Source organism: Stegastes partitus, unplaced genomic scaffold (genome assembly GCF_000690725.1).
Source record: "Stegastes partitus isolate 25-593 unplaced genomic scaffold, Stegastes_partitus-1.0.2 Scaffold208, whole genome shotgun sequence".
NCBI classification, from domain to species: domain Eukaryota; kingdom Metazoa; phylum Chordata; class Actinopteri; family Pomacentridae; genus Stegastes; species Stegastes partitus.
Window position 1 is genome coordinate 304,888 of NW_007577939.1, and position 19,727 is coordinate 324,614.

The window sequence follows — 19,727 nt, forward strand, 5'->3', positions numbered from 1 at the left end:
CTGGGTGGATTTTACAGCAAGTCACAGGGGACAGTGTGGTGTTGACAATAATCTAAAGCACTCTCTTAACTGTCTTCACTGTGTTTGTGTTGGCCTCCACAGGGGAAGTCGTATGTGTTTGACCAGGTGTTTCCCACGAACACCACACAGGAGCAGGTCTACAATACTTGTGCCAGACAGATTGTCAAAGGTGAGTCGCATACGTTCTTTGTCTCTTTTCTCCAAGATGCGTGAGTGACACAAAAGCAGGAGAAAAAGTCAATATATCTTGAATTAACATATCATCCATAACCATGATCTCCATATTAGATTTGTCAGGTTTACACTTCATTCGCTGGTACAAGAAAACCAGTTTTCCTGACACGATGTGGTCACATGAGCTACATATATGAGCATCAAAATGCACAAATTAACATCAGGCATTCCCGTCACATCACAGCCGGACTGGTATATACAGTAGGCATGAGATCAAATGAAACCAATGCCCTGAAGCTTTGAATTTCTTTTCCTTTCCCCCTCCCTCTGTCTGCATCTCCCTACATCTGTCTGCCTCCTTTTTTCCGCTGTTAGGGTCTCATTTTTCTTCCACCTTCAAAGCGAGTGTGGAACTCCATTGAACTAGTTCTAGATGGAGCATGAAAAAGATTGATTTGGTGGGCGAGATTACTTATAGAGTGTGAGATTACCATGTAGACTGAGGAAGGAAGAAATAAAGAGGCGAGGGAAAAAAATGGTTGAAAAATTTCAAGGTAGTGATTTAGCAAAATGAAGGAGTGTGATAAGAAGTGAGATTTGAAATGTGCCAGGGGAAAAGGGTAACAGAGAGGGCAAGCGAGGCCAGAAAAAGCTAGCTTGTAGACACATAACTATGTTTAGACTTCCCCGACTTTATTGTCGTTCTGCCTGTGTTTCTCTCTTTTTTTTTTGCTGTCTCTCTCTTTGCCCTTTTCAATGTCTTTCTCTCACACTCAGGCTGTCTCTTCTCCTCTGGAGTGGCCTCTGTTGTTTCCCATCTCCCGCTGTCTTTATTTCTTTTCAAAGACACGTTCTTTATTATTTCTTCTTTTATGTGTCACACTATGACCAGTGTGGCAGCAGAGGAAACTTGATGCTGAACTGAGAGCTGTTAGGGTAGAAGCAATGCAAGAGAGGAGACGAGGAAAAGGGTTCTGCATGGCTTCAGCCGAGAGCCTTTGTGATTAGTCTGTGGTCAGCGAACCTGTGGCATACGGCCTTTCAGGGTGACACATTTTTCTTTATCCATGTTTGACTTTTACCACAGGGGTTTACTGGACTCTGTCAGCAATATGACATTAAACAGTGTGGTTCTTTATAACATAAACTGGTGAGGAGGTGTTGTTTTCATTGTAGCGCCCACCAAATGAATGGAGGAAATAATATATTTGTGCTTGCCTTGTACTTCACTGAGTGCCTCCTGGCGACCTGAACCCTGCAGGTAGTTGTTGTTTATTGTGTGTAACCACAGAGGTTGTTCAGTACCTAACCAAGCCTAAATACCACATATTTCTCAATGCACGTAAACTTCATGAGGCTCCGCTTGATCTGCCTTTGGAAACAAAGGTCAGAGATATTTGTCTTTCTGACTTTTTTTTTCCAATCGTCTGGCTGAAATCTGTAATTCAAACAGTTTTATTGACATTTTTCATTTCTGCACTCTTTTCCTTTTTGCTGTTTTTCATTGTTTCTCTCTCTGACATGCTTTTGTTGCTTCCTACTTATTGTAGATGTGCTGGGTGGATACAATGGTACTATCTTTGCCTATGGGCAGACTTCTTCGGGAAAGACACACACCATGGAGGTACAGTATTGCTAAATAATTGAATAGATAGCCCTCTTGCTGTGGCTCACACACATGTTTCTTTCTCCTCCTTTGCTTTTCCTGACAGTACATCTCCCTCCATCACAGGCATCACTCTCTATCGCTCTTTCCCAGCCTTGTGTGGGAACTAACCTCTTTTACAACTCTCTCAGGGAAACAACCCTGTTCCTTTTTAAGTCAAAAGCCTCTCTGCTCTCCTGTCTTTTACTATTCTCTCTGCTTAATTCGTCCCAGGCCCTGCATTTATCCCAGTCATCACTCACATGTCCTTATCTCGTCTCATTCTTCCTGCAGGGGAACCTTCATGATCCCAAGGGAATGGGAATCATACCCCGGATTGCAGAGGACATATTTGAACATATATTTGCCATGGACGAGAACCTAGAATTCCACATAAAGGTTTGTGCGCATAGCCGTGCACAGTTGTACATTTCTGTAGTTGTCACTCACGCACAGGGATGTACATGTTCGATTTCTGCTCTTACTCTTGTTACATTCAGTGGGAATTCAGTTGAACCTCTGATGTAATCCTCACATGGATGGGCTGAGTGGAACCAGCCAAGCATCAATAAATCATGATATTAAACCGTAATCATCCTACAATATTTTCCCTTTTACACTGCTGTTTTATAATAGAGGATAATACCTAACCGGACTCGCAGGAGGACAGATTACTGCAACGTCATATTGCAATTTGTGTTTGTACAATAAGCAGCTATCCCATCCTCATCATTTATCTGCATTAGATTCTCTTTCTGTCTCTCTGGGAAAAATCCCATGACATGTGTTTCTGGTTTGCTGCAGGTCTCCTACTTTGAAATCTACCTGGATAAAATCCGGGATCTACTTGATGGTATGTTTGTACTCAGAAGCCACGACAAGACACATTTGTTAAAACTGATAGAATGACACCCTGATATTCTGATAACTTATTGTGTGGGGCCATATACAGAATGAGAAACAGATGCAGACATAACTCAACACTTAAACTTCATCTGCATCTATGTTTTTATTTATTTTTAAGATTATATTTTCCTAAAACTGAATACACTTTTCTTTTTCTTGTTCTTTTTTAAAATGCACAAAATTGGGCTATGAAGAAAACGACAGTATTTATTATTACTTCCTCCTCTCTTAAATTGTCATAATAATAATAGTTCAACTGAAAATGGAACTGAATTGTAAAGTTTAACTTGAAAAAGTAAACAATCTTGATCCCGTCCTTCATATTTTTGCTTATCTGCACCAGACAGTAAAGCTTTGTGGGTTTTATTTTTTTGTATTATACATATAGATGCACCTGAACACTGCAGCCCACAGTCTTATCACTGACATATATAACCAATGTAAAATGATGGCGAGTCTTGGATAGAGAGCTGTACACAGCATCCCTGTGATTACATCTTTAATGGGGCCAGAAACAGCGGTGAAATCCCCCATCTGTATGCAGGGGAGTTCACAGTGGCTCAGGAACATTTAAGCTATGAACAACAACAACAACAAAAAAAAAGGAGTCCACAACAAGTGAGATGAATCGAGGCAGCAAAGAGAACAACACCCTGTAGGGATATTTGAGAGACAAAATGACTATAGGGTGACAAAAAGCCCACACACACACACACACACACACACACACACACAGTCTCCAAGGAAAAAAACGCCTCCACAATCAGATTAAATTTAATTAACATCAACATGATGGGACTTTCAAATGCGAAATGATTAACGCAAGAAGTTGGGCCAGTAAACTGTCTTTGCCAAAAATTAGTATTTGGTTCGTTGACATTAGCTGAGGCGTATCCTTAACCTCTCAGTGACTTTGGCAGGAGTTTCTATTAAAAACATTCCTAGCGAGACCCTCCGATATGTATTTTTTTCACACTGCATTACTGCAGGCTGATTCACAAATACGAAGGGAACACAGTCACGTCTGATTATAGTTGTGCTGGGAAGAAGAACATTTATGTGCAGATGCTCATTTGCACAAGCTTGCACACACACACACACACACACACACACACACACACACGATGCTTTAGGTGAAACAATGACCTCTCGCCTTGTTTTCCCCTCGCACCGCAGTGACAAAAACCAACTTGTCAGTGCACGAAGACAAACACAGAGTTCCTTATGTGAAGGTGAGTCATCTGTAGACAAGATTCCATTTGGCAGCAAGTTGTCATTTTTCTCTGTTATAATGATGTTGTTTCTGTTATGGGTGTACCTGTGTCAAAAGAATAGTTTGATATATTGGAAAATACACTCATTTGACCTGTCAGAGATGGAAAGACAGATATCACTCTTATGTCTGTAAAGTAAATGCTACAGCCAGCAGCATGTTAGTGTAGTTGCCTCTGTCAAATGGGGACAAGACACACCGACCAGTATGAGGTCTCCACTGGTTGAACTGGCGTAATGCTTGGAAATAGTTAAATGTTTTTGTAGAAATAAACCAAACAGCATAAATGTTGTTGGTCAGTTCAGTTTGACAGAACCAGTCTAGCTGTTATTTGTAACCTTACACGGTACTTACTGGTCTGGATGGAGAGTGGTATCAATTTTCTCATCTAAGTTAGGTGGTTCACTTAACGCTATTCTAAAAGAGCAAATAAAAGACTTTCCCATTATCTCAAACCTTTTCTTTTATACCTTTGAGGGTACTAATTCAGTGTTCTGTATATTTCTATGGGTCTGAATTTGTGTATTTGTGTGTGCATTTCTGAAAAACTGGTAAGGAGCATTCATTTACATACGTTTATTTATGCATGCATTGTATGTATATTGGACCATGTTTTCTTGAAGGTGGAAATTAATGTCTGGATGTGTTTGTCTCATTAAGGGCTGCACTGAACGCTTCGTCACAAGTCCAGAGGAGGTGATGGATGTGATAGATGAAGGGAAGGCCAACCGTCACGTTGCTGTCACCAGTGAGTCACACATTAGATCTTCCTGTCGTTCTGACGCTCACACTGTCAGACAACTCATGGGAAATTTTTAGCGCTGTTTATGTATGGCAATATTAAGGTGCAAGGGGAAATGCATGGTGAGTTGTAAAGTGAAGATCTCACTTAACTCTGTATAAAGGAAATAATGAGTTGAATAAAACTGTGTGTAAAGAGTCCTCTCCTTATCTCATTCTTTAGACATGAATGAGCACAGTTCCCGCAGTCACAGTATCTTCCTGATAAACATCAAACAAGAAAACGTGGAGACAGAGCAGAAGCTGATTGGGAAGCTATACCTGGTCGACCTAGCTGGCAGTGAAAAGGTAGGACAAATGGGGAATTTTCTGTAAAAAAAAACATGAACAGCAAGGATTGTCAGTGCTATGAGCTCACAACATTTGCTGCTGACAGGATTGCAAAATGCTTTTCTCAGAAATTGTGTTTTCAGACATCAAAGACGCAGATAAGGAATGCATTAAAGCCCCAGACTTCACCCCTAAAGCACTCACTTTGGGCAACTGCACTGGATTTTTGTTCAATTTCAAATTATTTAAAAAATATCCATTTTGGAGACTGAACTATATTTTGCCTTTGTTAATTTCGTCCATCACTGATGCAAGATCAGGGTGAGTGTTTGCTCATCTTGAGGAATCCAATTGGTTTCACTGATAAAGACAACAAAACATTTTCTGAGAAATAGTAAGCCCTTTAAAGAATTATTTTTCATTTTCATTTCAGATAAGCTCTAAAACAGGTTTTAGCAGGGCAAATGTCACTTTGTTGGGAACCACAAACAACAAATAGTTTTTTTTCTTTCAAGGTCTTTCAGGTGAAATCTGAGTCAGCTCTCTCATCACACCAGCTATAACTATTTATCTTCAGGACATAGGTCACACTGTGGAAAACAAGTAGAAAATACATTAGAGACACTGCTGAACATAGCCCTTGGCTCCTGGATACAGTCTTTTGTGGAAAGTATTGATGTAAAACATGGAGTGGTGGGCATAGTAGATGGCCATACAGTCTGGATAGATGCTTATGTCTGTGGTTTTAAGCTAATAACTGCTGATAGTGCATCTCTAACTTGTCTTGGTCATCCTTGGGGTAGAATGAGGAAGTGGTTCTGCTCCAGCAACATCTTAGGCTTTGCTACACAATATTATTGACTGAACAGAAAGCTGGTACATGCTCTACAGAAGGCTTTGATGGGACAACTTGCTCGCCTCTATAATTAAGCCCCTCGTTATCTTGCTGTAAATAATTGTATCCCATGACGATAATGACACAATATGGAGCGTGTTTCTTATTAAAGTTGAATCTCATGCAGAAACCCTCTCAAAAGCTAATTGGCTCCCAGTGTTTCGGTTTTTAGTAATTTACAGTATAGTGCACAATTGTTTTATTTTAAAGGTCTGTATTTTCCTTACAGTTTCCCTGCAAGTTTGCAATGGAAAATAAAGACTAATTTCTAATAGTTATGTTAGTTTATTTGGTTGTGCAGGAAGTAAATAGTTTGCTCATTCATTGATTTCTACCTTTTATATCCATACACTAGTATGTTGAACCACGTGACGGCTGTTTCACAGATGTTTTACATGTTTGCATGTTCTGCTGACCTGCTGCTCATTAGGTTACGGCTGCAGTTCATTGCAACTAATCAATTGTAAGTGTACCACCCATACACTGTTTCCGTTTTCTGTCCAATCAGTACAAAATCACATTACAGTGTGCACAGTCATTATCTGGAAACTGTCCTATAAATTTACAGTTACATGTCAGGTACAGTATTACCAGGAAAATAAACATGGTATCCACACCGATAATGTACTTTCTGAACTAATTCCTCTGATGTGCGTGTGTGTATCTGTGTCAGGTCAGTAAGACAGGCGCAGAGGGAGCGGTGCTGGATGAGGCCAAGAACATCAACAAGTCTCTGTCGGCTCTGGGGAACGTCATTTCAGCTTTGGCTGAGGGAACGGTATGGTGGAGAAATGTTCTGCAGTCTGTCTTATATGTTGGTGGTTGCCTGAGGCTGGTCTTCTTAATTGTTTGTTTTTAACAGACATCTAATGTTTGCTGCCAAAACAATCTGTTTTCCAAAATGCAGACCCTGCTGCACTATATTAGCTGAAACTATTCTGTTCGAACAACCTAAATGTCCTGAATGGGGATATTAGTTCGGTACCAAATGACAACAACAGTCAGTCAAAGCCAAATTATAAAGTACAATGAATCTGGCCAGCATCTCTAGAGTAAACCCTAATCCTACTTGAAAGGAATAGTTCACTGAGACATTTTGGAACAAAATGTTTCGTAGTTTTCTTGCCAAGAGTTAAATTAGAAGATTGATAGCAGTGTTATATCTATACAGCAAATGTTACGTGGCTGCCAGCATCTGGTTAGTTGAGGTGGGAAGTAAACGGCCATGCTTAAAATGCACAAAAACAATCAAACTAAAAGTCAACACTCATTTGTGGCTCTACATGGGATTCAAACCCTGCACTCTCAAGTAAAAATCTCTATTACTATGGACTTCGCTGGTCTTTATCCTACCTGCTCTGTGATTGGATAAAGTCTCTCATCGCAAAGCTACATTTTCTAGACAAGGTGCAAAAATCTAGTTTCCTCTCAGATCACTTGAATTCCAATATGCTGAAAGGTTTCTTTTCCCCCAAGAAAGTACTGCCAAGATAAAAACTGTTTGCTTGCCAAATGTCTTGAATGTTTTCATCATTGTGAGTTTTCTAGGCAATCATCAGAGATAAAACAAACAAGACAAAATATGTTAACTAATGAGGCTTGGAGGTTCCACATTTCCACCAATCGCCATGACTACACTGTCTGGCTAATATATGTGGACCATACTCAGAGTCAAAGCTGCAACATCAATGACACTGGCTACACCAGGTGTGAAAGCAGCATGTGAGAAATCTGTGCTGCAAACGTAAAAAGCCTTTAATACTCATGAAGTGCCTGTATTTCTTTAATTACACTACCACTTTACACTGCGTTCCAAATTATTATGCAAATTGTATGTAAGCGTCATAAAGATTGAATTTTTTGTTTTACCATCATGGATGGTATTGTGTCTCAGGGCTCTTTGGATCACTGAAAACAATTTCAGACACCTGTGGAAATTAGTTTAAAGTAAGCCCAATTAAAGGAAATACTGCTAAACAAAGACCACCACTTTCAAGCAGTATGGTAAAGAAAAAGGACCTCTCTGCTGCTGAAAAGCATGAAATAGTTGAATCCCTTGGACAAGGTATGAAAACCTTAGATACTTTACGAAAACTTAAGTGTGATCATCGTACTATTAAGAGATCTGTGGCTGATTCAGAGCACACACGGGTTTGTGCAGACAAAGGTACAATGAAGAAGGTTTCTGCCAGACAAATACATTGGATTAAGAAAGCAGCAGCTAAAATGCCATTACAAAGCAGCAAACAGGTATTTGAAGCTACTGGTGCCTCTGGAGTCCCACGAGCATCAAGGTGTAGGATCCTCCAGAGGCTTGCAGTTATGCATAAACCATCTATTCGGCCACCCCTAACCAATGCTCACAAGCAGAATGGGCCCAGAAATACATGAATACTAATTTTCAAACAGTGCAACCCTGGATGGTCCGATGGATGGAGCAGTGAATGGTAGGTGTACGGCCACCATGTCCCAACAAGGCTGTGAAGTCAGCAAGGAGGTGTCGGAGTCATGTTTTGGGCCGGAATTGAGCTGGTCGGCCCCTTTAGGGTCCCTGAAGGTGTGAAAATGAGTGGAGTTTCTGATTGTCCACTTTCTTCCATGGTAGAAAAAGAAGAACCATGCTTTTTGTTACAAAATCATCTTCATGCATGATAATGCACCGTCTCATGCTGCAAGGGATGGGGACCACATCATTAGCTGCTATGGGCATAAAACCCATGATGTGGTCCCCATCCTCCCCTGACCTGGACCCTATTGAGAACCTTTAGAGCATCCTCAAGAAAAAGATCTATGAGGGTGGGAGGCAGTTCACATCTAAACAGCAGCTCTGGGAGGCTATTCTGACATCCTGCAAAGAAATTCAAGCAGAAACTGTCCAAAAACTCACAAGTTCAATGGATGCAAGAAGCTGCTCTCAAATAAGGGGTCTTCTGTTAAAATGTAACGTGACCTGTTAAGATGTTTTTGACTGAAATAGCTTTGATTTCAGTAAATTTGACCTCCTAATGCTGCAAATTCAACAAATTACTATTTTTAGTTCTTTACAACCTATAAAATGTTTTTAAACTCTGTTGTGTGCAATAATTTGAAACAGTGCATTTTCAGTTTTTTATTTTTGAAAAAAAAATACTGCTATCATCGGGAGGTTTGTTCAATAACACTCAAATTATACTATTGATGACTTTAAAATTGTGCTGACTGTCATTTGCATCGACTATTTAGGAAAATCAAAGAAAAATATCATTTGTATAATAATTAGGAACAGGGTGTACATGAAATGATTGCTTTGTGTCAGGTTTATATCACCCTGCTGGCAGTTGCTTTATCCCCTACAGAGTCTACTGGAGTCTGTATAGATATTGACTTGCAAATAATACACAAATAAAGTGTTACAGTGCTGTGCTGGTTCCAGAAACTGTCCTGAAATTAAACTTCATTGTTTTGTTTTTCCACCACGCTACGCCGTACATGCACTGCAGGTGTAGCCACTAAAAAGGCACATTCTGCTGCATAATCTGCACAATCAGTGTTGCCACGGCATTAACCATTTCATAGCTGCCATGCACATATATTAAGCAACAAATGTGAAACTTTAGCACCAGAGGTAAAAACCAACATATATCTGCAGGCAAACCAGAGTTCTGAATTCTCCGATATTGACATTCTCCTGCTGCAGCTATTTTTCTGTCCCTCTTGTCCACAATTCCCAGTGTTGCTACAGCTAGATACATGATCCATTGTACCGACTCTGTAGTCTTCCCAAGCTCCATCGCTGCAGTTAAAATATTCACCATCTCTTATTACGTAACTCTGAAGGCTTAGGGAACTCCTCATAAACCTAATGGAAAGGCTCGCCGACTGTAAAATGCCTCACAAATCTTTTATAAATATACTGGCATTCATTCTTTATTCATTTGCAGAAGGACAGTCGTTTTGAAGTCATTCCAAAGGTTAAAGAGGTAATATTGTGACTGATGCAGCAGATGGAGAGAAATCTCCTCTCTCGTTGTTGTCTGATGATGCTAACAGTGAATATTTTTAGTTTTTCAAAGAAAGGCACTGTAATGGTGCAGCAATTCAGAATTTCTTTCAACTTTTTAGTCCTCTCCTCTGTCTTCTTTTTTTTCATACTCTTTCTTGCTATCTTTGATTGTCTTTCTTCTTCCTCTTCCTATCTCTTTCTGTAGAAATCCCATGTGCCATACCGGGACAGCAAAATGACTCGCATCCTGCAGGACTCGCTGGGCGGGAACTGTCGCACCACGATGTTTATCTGTTGCTCTCCCTCTAGCTACAACGATGCAGAGACCAAATCCACCTTGATGTTTGGCCAACGGTAACATGCTTGTATGCTAAGTAGCCACGAGCTCTTGCGCTGTGCAGCACAGCATGCGTCCCTGTATAAGTCAGATGCAGCTGTTGGGATGTTCTTGCAGTTTTAACTTCAGATATGCTGCTCACGTATTACTGACTCCAACCTTTGACAACCCACACAACGGTTTAGAGGCAGAGTTTGTGTTGCATTTTGGTTTCTGATTTTGCTGAGATGCTTAAAGTTGTTTTTTTATTTTTTTTGTTTTTTAATCTAAAGCTACATTCAAAGAATCAGAGATTTGGTTTGTTTGCCAGCTTTCCGACTCTATTGCTCACTGTCAACTCAGTCAAGTCACGGATGGATAAAAAGATCCTAAAAAAAGCTTCCTTATGCATTTCCCCACCACCATTAAATTGAGACTGACATGAGAGTGTTGGTTGAAATAAATAATGTATTACTGAGCAAAGGGAGTGACAGAATTCAAAGCAGATATTTGAATTTGCAAATTTTTTATCTCTTTACTCTGTCTGTCACCAATACTAGCTGCTGAATGTTACGCTTAAATTCTTTTTTTTTTTTTCTTTTAAACCTATGTGCTATAAAAATGTGATGACATGAAGTTAAACATTTGTTGTCACACTTTGTTTGGGTATTATCAGTATCAGTATTATCAGTTTTTCAAAGTGACCATATTGTTTCAGAAACAAATGTAAGGTTTTGAGTAAATAAAGCAGTATTTAAAGCAACTGACAGTTACTGAAATTAGAAAAGAACTATACATTTTTGGGTTTTGCTTACTAAAAATAAAGATTTTGTGGCTGAATTTGAAAAAAAAAAAACAAAACAAAAACAGTTTATAGACATAGCACATAAAAGAGCTATTAGCCTTCCATTTTGTTCATTTTCAACTTTTTGTCACCTGATATTTGATTATCAGCATTTCACTGTCTAAATAATGTGTTATCTAAATTCTGATGTGATGAGACAACTTTAGATAGGATTCTTTGTCTGGCTAATATCATGGAGCAAATGAATCAGGACAACAGGGTTTTCTCACTGGAGTGTGAAATTAAGTGATAGCCACTGAGTGCTGTGGCTGTAGCATCACAAATGATGCTGTGATGCTACTTATTTGTGCCATAGCTTAGGAATAATTTATAGTCACATGCATATTCCATCTTCCTATGAGTTGTATGACAGCTATATTTTGAGATTTTGATGTGACTGTGTGCCTCAAGCGGTCTCATTCATTTTTACCTTTTGATTTTTTTCCTCTGTGTACCTCTTTCCCCTTACATGCACCATCAAACACAGTTGGCAGAAACCCAATTTGCATACCAATTAATGAGATGCAAGCCCATTCTCACTGAGAAACCAGGGCTGAAACCCCTTCTTGACAGTTTCTCTGTTCTCTACTGTTGTCTCACACTTTTATTTTTCCCCCCTCTTGTATATGTTTTTCTCACACCTCCTACCCACCCTTCCTTCCCTTTTCGTCTTCCCTTGCTCTTCTTCTATTTCCCACTGTATTCCTCCAATTAGAGCTAAGACGATAAGAAACACTGTAACAGTGAACCTGGAGCTCACAGCAGAGCAGTGGAAGAAGAAGTACGAAAAAGAAAAGGAGAAGAACAGGTCAATGAAGGAGACTATTCAAAGACTCGAGGCTGAGCTGAACCGCCTGAGGAATGGTAATTCTTGAACTGACTCACAGAACCACTGCATATCATCTTCTTCCAGGAAACTGTGAAAATTGTTGCAGATATTTTGACATTATCGATGCTTTTTGTGTTGAATGTTAGAACCATGACAAGTTTATATTTTCAGCCAAGCCAGAAGCAGTACCTTTCTTAGGATTTGAGTGTTGGCTTGCTGGTTGGTCAGTTAATTCTCCTTGGCTCAGACAACAAGATGGAATGCAGTGAAATGTGTTACACACATTCAAAGTCTCCAGAGGATGGTAATCTCTCCAGCACCACCACTTTTGGTTTTGATCGTTTCAAAAGCAATTTTATGGATTGCATTGAAATGTGGCTCAGACTTTCCTGACTCCTCAAGATGAGTGATAGCGACTCTGCAGCTCCCTTGGCATTTTATCTAGTGCCACATTCACTTCCTAATTTTATGTGCCAATACTTTGCTTAATTAAGAAATGCCTGCAAAACTAATTACATTCCCAGCAGCATCAGCTGCACTTTGTGTTAATCTCTAATTAGCAAATCTTAGCATCCTAACATGCTATACTGAGAAGGTAATAATAGTAAATGTTCTACCTGCTGAGTATCAGCATGTTTGCATTGTGAGTTGTTATTTGGCACATAGGTCTCTTTATCCTATTCACAGAGCTGCTAGTGTGGCTGTAGACTTGTTAAATTACCACAATAAATTATAGAAAAGGAATGAAAATTCAGCACAGTTTAGCGAAAATGATTGCAATGCAGGATCCTGAATCTGTTTTTTTTATGTGCGGCGAAAGGATCAGCTGCCTTCTATACTGTAAAAACCACAGAACTGAGGTAATTCCATGTGAAAAGCTTGTGCTGGAGACGGATGATACTCCAGTCCAGAAAACACAAATCTCTGTACAAAAGAATCACTGCAGTATACAGTATGTCCCCGTTCTAGTCCCAGTAGTCACTAACAGGAATGAAAATTTTACCAGGCTGCAGACATTATTTTTCAGTCCACGTAAGTGCAGATTTAACCTCATTTGATATCATCTGAATACCTGCCAGCAGGGATACAAGGGAAGGCGCTGCCAAAACAGACTTGTTGGACTTGTGCCCAAAACACTTAAAAATTCCTTTCTGGCTATTTATGTTCTATATTATTCAGACTTTTACACTTTGGATAATTGGGTTCCCTCTCACACTGCATTGAAGGCTGGGAATGTTGGGGGCTTTATATTTTATGAATCCTTATGTATTAGTAATCCTCAAAGCAGCAAAGGCTAATCACATCTACAGAGAAGTCATAACTTACACCCATCTTCTCATGTGTCAGCACACACACACCTGTGTCACTGCACCCACCAAAACACAAGTATAGGAAGAGATTCACACACACATTTTCTGTTAATTACCCATGCACACACATCTATCAGCTGTCGGATTAGGTCTTTTCAAATGTCAGAGCTCTCAGTGATAGTGATCGTCTGACATTCAAGTCAGGTAATGAATCTTGTCCAGTGTTTTTCTTCATCATTCCCTCAGTGCTTGACCTGAATTTTAACACATCTTTATTGAGGACATCAGTGAAAACAATTTCTTTTACTGCTTCCTCATATTCAGTAACTCTCGTTCTCCTTCACACACACAATATTTCCCTTGACTCTCCTTCTCTCTATTCTCTCACCATTTAGCAACTTTAATTTTGTAATGGATCATTTTGACAACATCATCGACCCTGTTCCCCTCTCACTGCTCTCTATATTGTTGCCCACCTCAGGCCAGGAACTCCCTGAGATGAATGCTGTTGACCTCCTTCTTGTACCACATTACCCAACTCTTTAGCCGATGATGGCCCAAAGAAAAGAACAGCTGTCCTACAGTCAATTCCATTAAGTCACACTTCTTTACAAACTAGATTGGGGATCTTCCATGAGCTAGAAGAGTCACCTGCATGCAGTTTTTTAGTACATTTAATTTGACAGCTGCTTTTATTGATTAACACACCTTTATGTAGATGGGACAACCTAATCTGTGAAGTATAGATTATTTGACCTTGTCTTAAAGTTCAAAGCACTCAATTTCCAAATTGATCTACTTTCCAGCTACAGTACATCGTATCAGTCAAATCCGTGTTGTGCAGAAGTCACTCAAAAGTAGAAAGCTTCTTGAATAGACATAATGACAAAACAGAAAGCGACAAAGCAAGAAAATCAGAAAAAGAGTGTTTGTGCACAAACGTATGCACATAATGACATGGGGAACACAAAAGCATAGAATAGCAGCTGTTCTGGATTCAGTATGTTTCAGTCTTGATGCTCATCCTCTGGCTACATGAAGATGTTTATACTTATATGTCTGTTAATGTCAGAAAAATAAACTGATAAATACATTATAACACAAAACCCTATGCCATAAACCTCCTGATGCTGCCTGAGAAAGAGCATCAAGCTTGAACGGCCTTGCAGTTTTTTTTTTCTCTGTGTTCTTTATGCCATAAAGTGCACAGCTAGCGTGTTGAATTTTCTTACCAGCCAACTAGCATTTTAATGTTGTATAAATGTGGTGTTTTGCACAGCTGTTGGGTCTGAGTGTACAGAAAAGGATGCTGATTTGCGGCACTGAAATATCTCAAACCTGACATTTAAATGCATTCAGGAATAAGGAAAGAACATGTGCTAGAGATTAACCCACTAATCCCTTTTTTCTGCATTAATCCTCAGGGAAGGATTTGCCAGAGATAAGAGCAACACTTCACAAAAAAAAAAAAAAAAGATCAAATATTTTGTCCCTTGTCTTTAGGTGAGGATGGTGAGGGGCAGCTGAGCGAAGAATTGGAGGATGTCCCTCTGGCACCTTCAGAATCGGAGGAGCCAGTTCTTGATATATGCAGCCCCTGCAGCCCCTGCAGCCCATGCAGCCCCTGCTCCATTGCCTCCTCCATTGTGGTTCATATTTCTGAGGAAGAGCGGCAGAAGTATGAGGAGGAGATCCGCAAGCTGTACAAACAGCTGGATGATAAGGTGAAGAATGGATACGAGGACCATTTGTGCATGAATGTAGAGCTGATTGCACACCATGACTGAGATTTTTGTAATGATATGCATGAATACAAAGAGCATATCATATATTCATTATTCATGTAAATGAATTCAGGATTACACTATAGTAGTAACTAATGTAGCAACCCCTAGGAATACATATCATTGGGGGAATATTAATGTTCAACATTAAAAAGCACGAAAACTTTAATTTATTTAACACATATACACCATGCTCTACAATATGGCATTTTGTTGTTTTCATCGTTGTATATTCCATTAAATATGCTGAATCAGTAGAGAACATTTTTCTTTCACAATGTATATAAGAAAAAAAAAAAGATGTTTCAACATTTTTTACACATGTGGACATATCTAGGTGTGTAGATGTGCAGACATGGCAATCCATGGGGATGCATGAATTGTATTTTTTTTTCTCTATCTAATATGGTACACCTGCCATAACAGACCTGATGAATAATGTCCTATGTTACATGTTCATTGTATTTATACACAGGAGATACCTGGAATATTTTTTGTATTACATGCAGTATTTCTGGTTGAAGGTAGCTGAGCTTAGCTTTGGCAGAGCTAGGTTATTTCCATTGTGCTGCACCAGATCAGCTGACCACAGATGATCAAATACATTATTTTTGAATAATAATTTTACTTACCTTTATTGATGTCATGTAAATAATATAGTGTGCTTTTGTTTGTGGTTGCATAGTGTAGATGTTTTTACTCAAATAGTATTGAAAATACCATTATACCATTTGTACAGTTAAGTGTAACCGGAAAGTCTCTTGCTACATGATAGTGTACAAGGTACCTGTTCTGCACCAGTATATATAATATGCAACAATGCAAATTAACGGTATCTCCTCCATGTATCTGCTTTCCACTCAAGGATGATGAGATCAACCACCAGAGCCAGATGGTGGAGAAGCTGAAGGAGCAGATGCTCGACCAGGAGGAGGTAAAAGATCTTGGTTTTACATCCTTTCATCAGTTTAGTTTAACAGCTCACAGTGGGCTGCAGTGCCTGCAAATGCGACAATAAAAGTCGCACTTTGAATACAAGTCAGCTGCGAGAGGTTTATTATCCTGCCCTTGAGATGAATGAGAGAAAAGAAAGACTCTCTTCAGGTGCCAGAAAGCACTTGGAGAAATTAAGTTGCCGTTGTTTAGTCAGAAGTGTATTTACAGTACATATTAGCGGCAGTTTAAAATAGATGTCAGTGGCTGCTCAGGCACAGCCTACTCAGAGATGAAAAGAAGAAAAGAGAATAATACAAAGAGTGCTGAAGGACTGAATCTTGATGTGGAATACCTGTGGAAACTGTTCATTTTTTTAATGTTGTGTCTTTAGTGTAGCGACAGGAATAACCCATGGTGCTTTTTTTTCTTAGCTGAAATTATGTCTGATAAACAAACAAGCAATTTTTTCTAGTGATCAGATATACGATTTAATATGTTGTAGATGAGCACAATTCCACCATCTTTGTGAATGTGTTATCCCTTTATGTAACAGAAACTGGTTTATGCTGCTTTATTACACAACTGTCTACAGTAAATAAGCACACTTGTACAATCTGTACAGTATATTCCACTTGTGGGAAGAGCAGCAATTAAAAGACTCCACTAAAAGGTAATTAAGGGCAGTATTTACAGCTTGTCTTCATAGCAGAGGCTAAACCAGTGAGCTAGACAACCTGAAACAGGCTTTGCCATGTAGTAAGGGACTCAACATTTGCTAAATTTGCTCTTGCACATCCCAAAATGGTCCTACTGTGGGTTAAGCTGACACTGTCATAACTACCCAACCATAGTTTGTGCAAAATAACACCAAGTTACATCCATCTGTCCAAAGAGAAGCTGTACGCTGGAGTGCAAATTTGCCGGCACCCCAGGCAGAGCAACATCTACATTTAATGACATCCATTTAGTGAAATGACCCACAGTGGGCTGCAGCAGTGCAGCAAACACCATGTTAGCTAAAAAATAACATCAGCTCTTGCAGTGTCAACTAATAGTCTAAGACAAATATTAAAAAATATGTTTCATCTGTTTAATCACACCTGTATTGCATACCAGGATTTGTACACACACTAATCTCTGATTATGAAAGAACAACATAAACAGCACTGTAATGTTTTATTAAAATCCAGCTGCTCTGCTCTGTGAATAATGAAGGGGATGCTGCTATACACTTGACATTCTCAGCTAAATCTCTGTACCCCTCAGCTACTAGCATCATCCAGGGGCGACAGTGAGAAGGTGCAGTCAGAGCTCGGCAGGCTACAAACAGAGAATGAATCTGCCAAGGCGGAGGTTAAGGAGGTCCTTCAGGCCCTGGAGGAGCTGGCCGTCAACTACGACCAGAAGAGCCTGGAGGTCGAGGAGAAGAGCATGCAAAACAAGCTCTTGGCTGAAGAGCTTTCGAAGAAAATGGTGGGTCAAACTTTCAGGAGGCTTGTTGTAAATCTTTCATAGCACAAAGTGAATATATGACATAATGCAGCTAAAGTGTAGGAAAGATTAGAAAAAAGAACAATGAAGAGAAAAAATAACAGAAATAGGAGGAGATAAAGGAGATTTTTCATAAAGCGATTAAGAGACTGATGGACAGAGGCTGTACTATGGCATATATTGCAGAGAAGTCGATTGGGAAAAAGTTGGAAAGGAACCGTCAGTTAAAAAATTATCCATCCATCAGTCCATTTGAGCCCCTATCTTACATGAATATGTCAAACTACTGGTTCAAAATGCAATAAAAGAGATAATAGGTAAAATTAGAGCTTCCTGCAAAGAAAGATAAGAGGGGAAATTCTGACAAAATTGTGCCACCAGCAATCATGAACAAATACATTTAATAAAAATACTAAACTAAAAATAATGTGAAAACTTGCACTCATAGTGGCATCAGTGACTACTAAGTAGCTGATACTGCTGCCATTTCTTTCACAACCAGGATCAGAAGCTGGGACAAAGGATTGAGTGACATTGCCACTCATTAACTAATTTATTTGAACAGAAAACATGAAATTACCAGAAAAACAAACAAAAACACTAAGAAATGAAGTTGTCAGTATAATCAGTGCATGTATGTATGCGTGACGTTAATTATGTTGAATAGCACACAGCAAACAAAGATGTGCAGGTGAGAAAAGCTAAATGTAGACTGAGGAAGGGTGAGGACTTTTAAAGGGAAAGCATTGAGCTCAGGTGTCTGCAACAGATCTGATGTTCTGCTCGCTTCACCTACTGCAGAACAGAAATAGAAAATATAGACAGGTGAGCACAACATCACATGCACTGTGGCTGCACACAAATATTAAGAGATGTTGTAACTGCAGGCACAGGGAGTACACTCCTGATTTTTCTTGATTAAGGTCAATGCAATCTCAGAAATTCTCACTGCTGTTTTTAGTGATTGGCTTGTTCGCATGAGGGAAGCAGGCAGTGCTTTCAAAGATGAATTTTTTGGTAATGGAACCTGGCACAGTTTATCTACAAATTCTCAGAAGTGTTTTTTTTAAGATATATGTTTTAATTAATGATGTTTTGCTTTAATGAAGCCAGTCCTTGCAGTGAATGTGTAGAGCACTGTCAGTTTGTAAAGCTTTGGAGTATGAAGTAAGTATGAAAACAGCATTTTCTGTCTGTGATAGTTGTTAGACTTAGTAAAATAGGTTTCCTGGCCAGTGGGTTTGAAAGTCTTTGTGGAGGGTTCAGCTGTCATCATTTGGGCAGAGCCTGATTCCTCCTAGTCTGACTTGCCACATGTAGGCTGTGGGTGTAGGTTTGCCATTGGCCACACATATTGCGTTCTCACCCACTTCCGGCATCTATATGTTTTCAAAATTTCCTGGAACAACAACCTCCAGGTTAGCAACCTACCACACTTCAAATTTTGCAGAGGATTTGGATCGCACAGTAAGGCAGTCCTGCTATTTTTTTAAATTTTTTTTGCAAATTAACCATTTTAATGACAGCGACATCTCCCTATGTAAAACGCTTAACCAAAAACAATTTTTCCACCTTTATTTTCAAGGGAATACCGTACTACTGCATCCTTGCTTAAAGAAATACAAATAATTATAATGAATTATGACGAGGTGCAAATAGTGCTGCAGGCTAGACTAGACTCTACCTAACTCCCAGCTAATCCAAAAAAATGTGCAAAGAGGTGGAGCTGAGGCAGCCCATGGAAAGATATTTGGGGTATGGGCTGTCCAACAATGGTATCCACTTGTCACTCAAAGCAGCCTCACCCTTAAATATGCACAACTATAATCCTTCATACAATTTAAACCAGTAAATTATATACAAATTCATTCTCCTGTTTTTTAAACCAGGCTGAAAACATGTTGATTTCTCCTGTAACGTTGAGCATTTTAACATAGGGATCTGTGGGGTTTGACTCCCTTCTAGAGCCAGCCTTAATTGGTCCTTTGATGAACTGCACTTCCATGCTGGTTCCACCTCTTGTTGCCACCTGACTGGCCTACAAGTCCATTTTTAGGCATTATTTATTTCCATTTTTGCAAGTTGGCCAGACTGAAAGTATACCAAATATTCAAAGTATACCAAACTTGTTTGTAGTACATCTATAAATGTACAGACATCTGCCACTGTACTACTTTTAGCCCTAGAGAAGCCCTGAAGTTGTAAGGTCATTTCTAAGATTTGTGGATGTTTATTTGCAATGGACATATG

General features: G+C 39.4%; 1 protein-coding gene across 1 annotated transcript in view; it reads left to right on the top strand.

The window, feature by feature from the left end:
* kif5ab (kinesin family member 5A, b) overlaps nucleotides 1–19,727 on the top strand; it is a 72,329-nt gene that overhangs the window by 16,855 nt on the left and 35,747 nt on the right. The window contains exons 2-14 of the mRNA XM_008280737.1: nucleotides 103–190; nucleotides 1,746–1,819; nucleotides 2,135–2,239; nucleotides 2,645–2,693; nucleotides 3,923–3,978; nucleotides 4,680–4,767; nucleotides 4,984–5,108; nucleotides 6,659–6,763; nucleotides 10,173–10,321; nucleotides 11,843–11,991; nucleotides 14,770–14,990; nucleotides 15,916–15,984; nucleotides 17,253–17,459. Of these exons, the coding sequence (XP_008278959.1) occupies nucleotides 103–190; nucleotides 1,746–1,819; nucleotides 2,135–2,239; nucleotides 2,645–2,693; nucleotides 3,923–3,978; nucleotides 4,680–4,767; nucleotides 4,984–5,108; nucleotides 6,659–6,763; nucleotides 10,173–10,321; nucleotides 11,843–11,991; nucleotides 14,770–14,990; nucleotides 15,916–15,984; nucleotides 17,253–17,459 (1,485 nt within the window). The remainder of the gene's footprint in view (nucleotides 1–102; nucleotides 191–1,745; nucleotides 1,820–2,134; nucleotides 2,240–2,644; nucleotides 2,694–3,922; nucleotides 3,979–4,679; nucleotides 4,768–4,983; nucleotides 5,109–6,658; nucleotides 6,764–10,172; nucleotides 10,322–11,842; nucleotides 11,992–14,769; nucleotides 14,991–15,915; nucleotides 15,985–17,252; nucleotides 17,460–19,727) is intronic.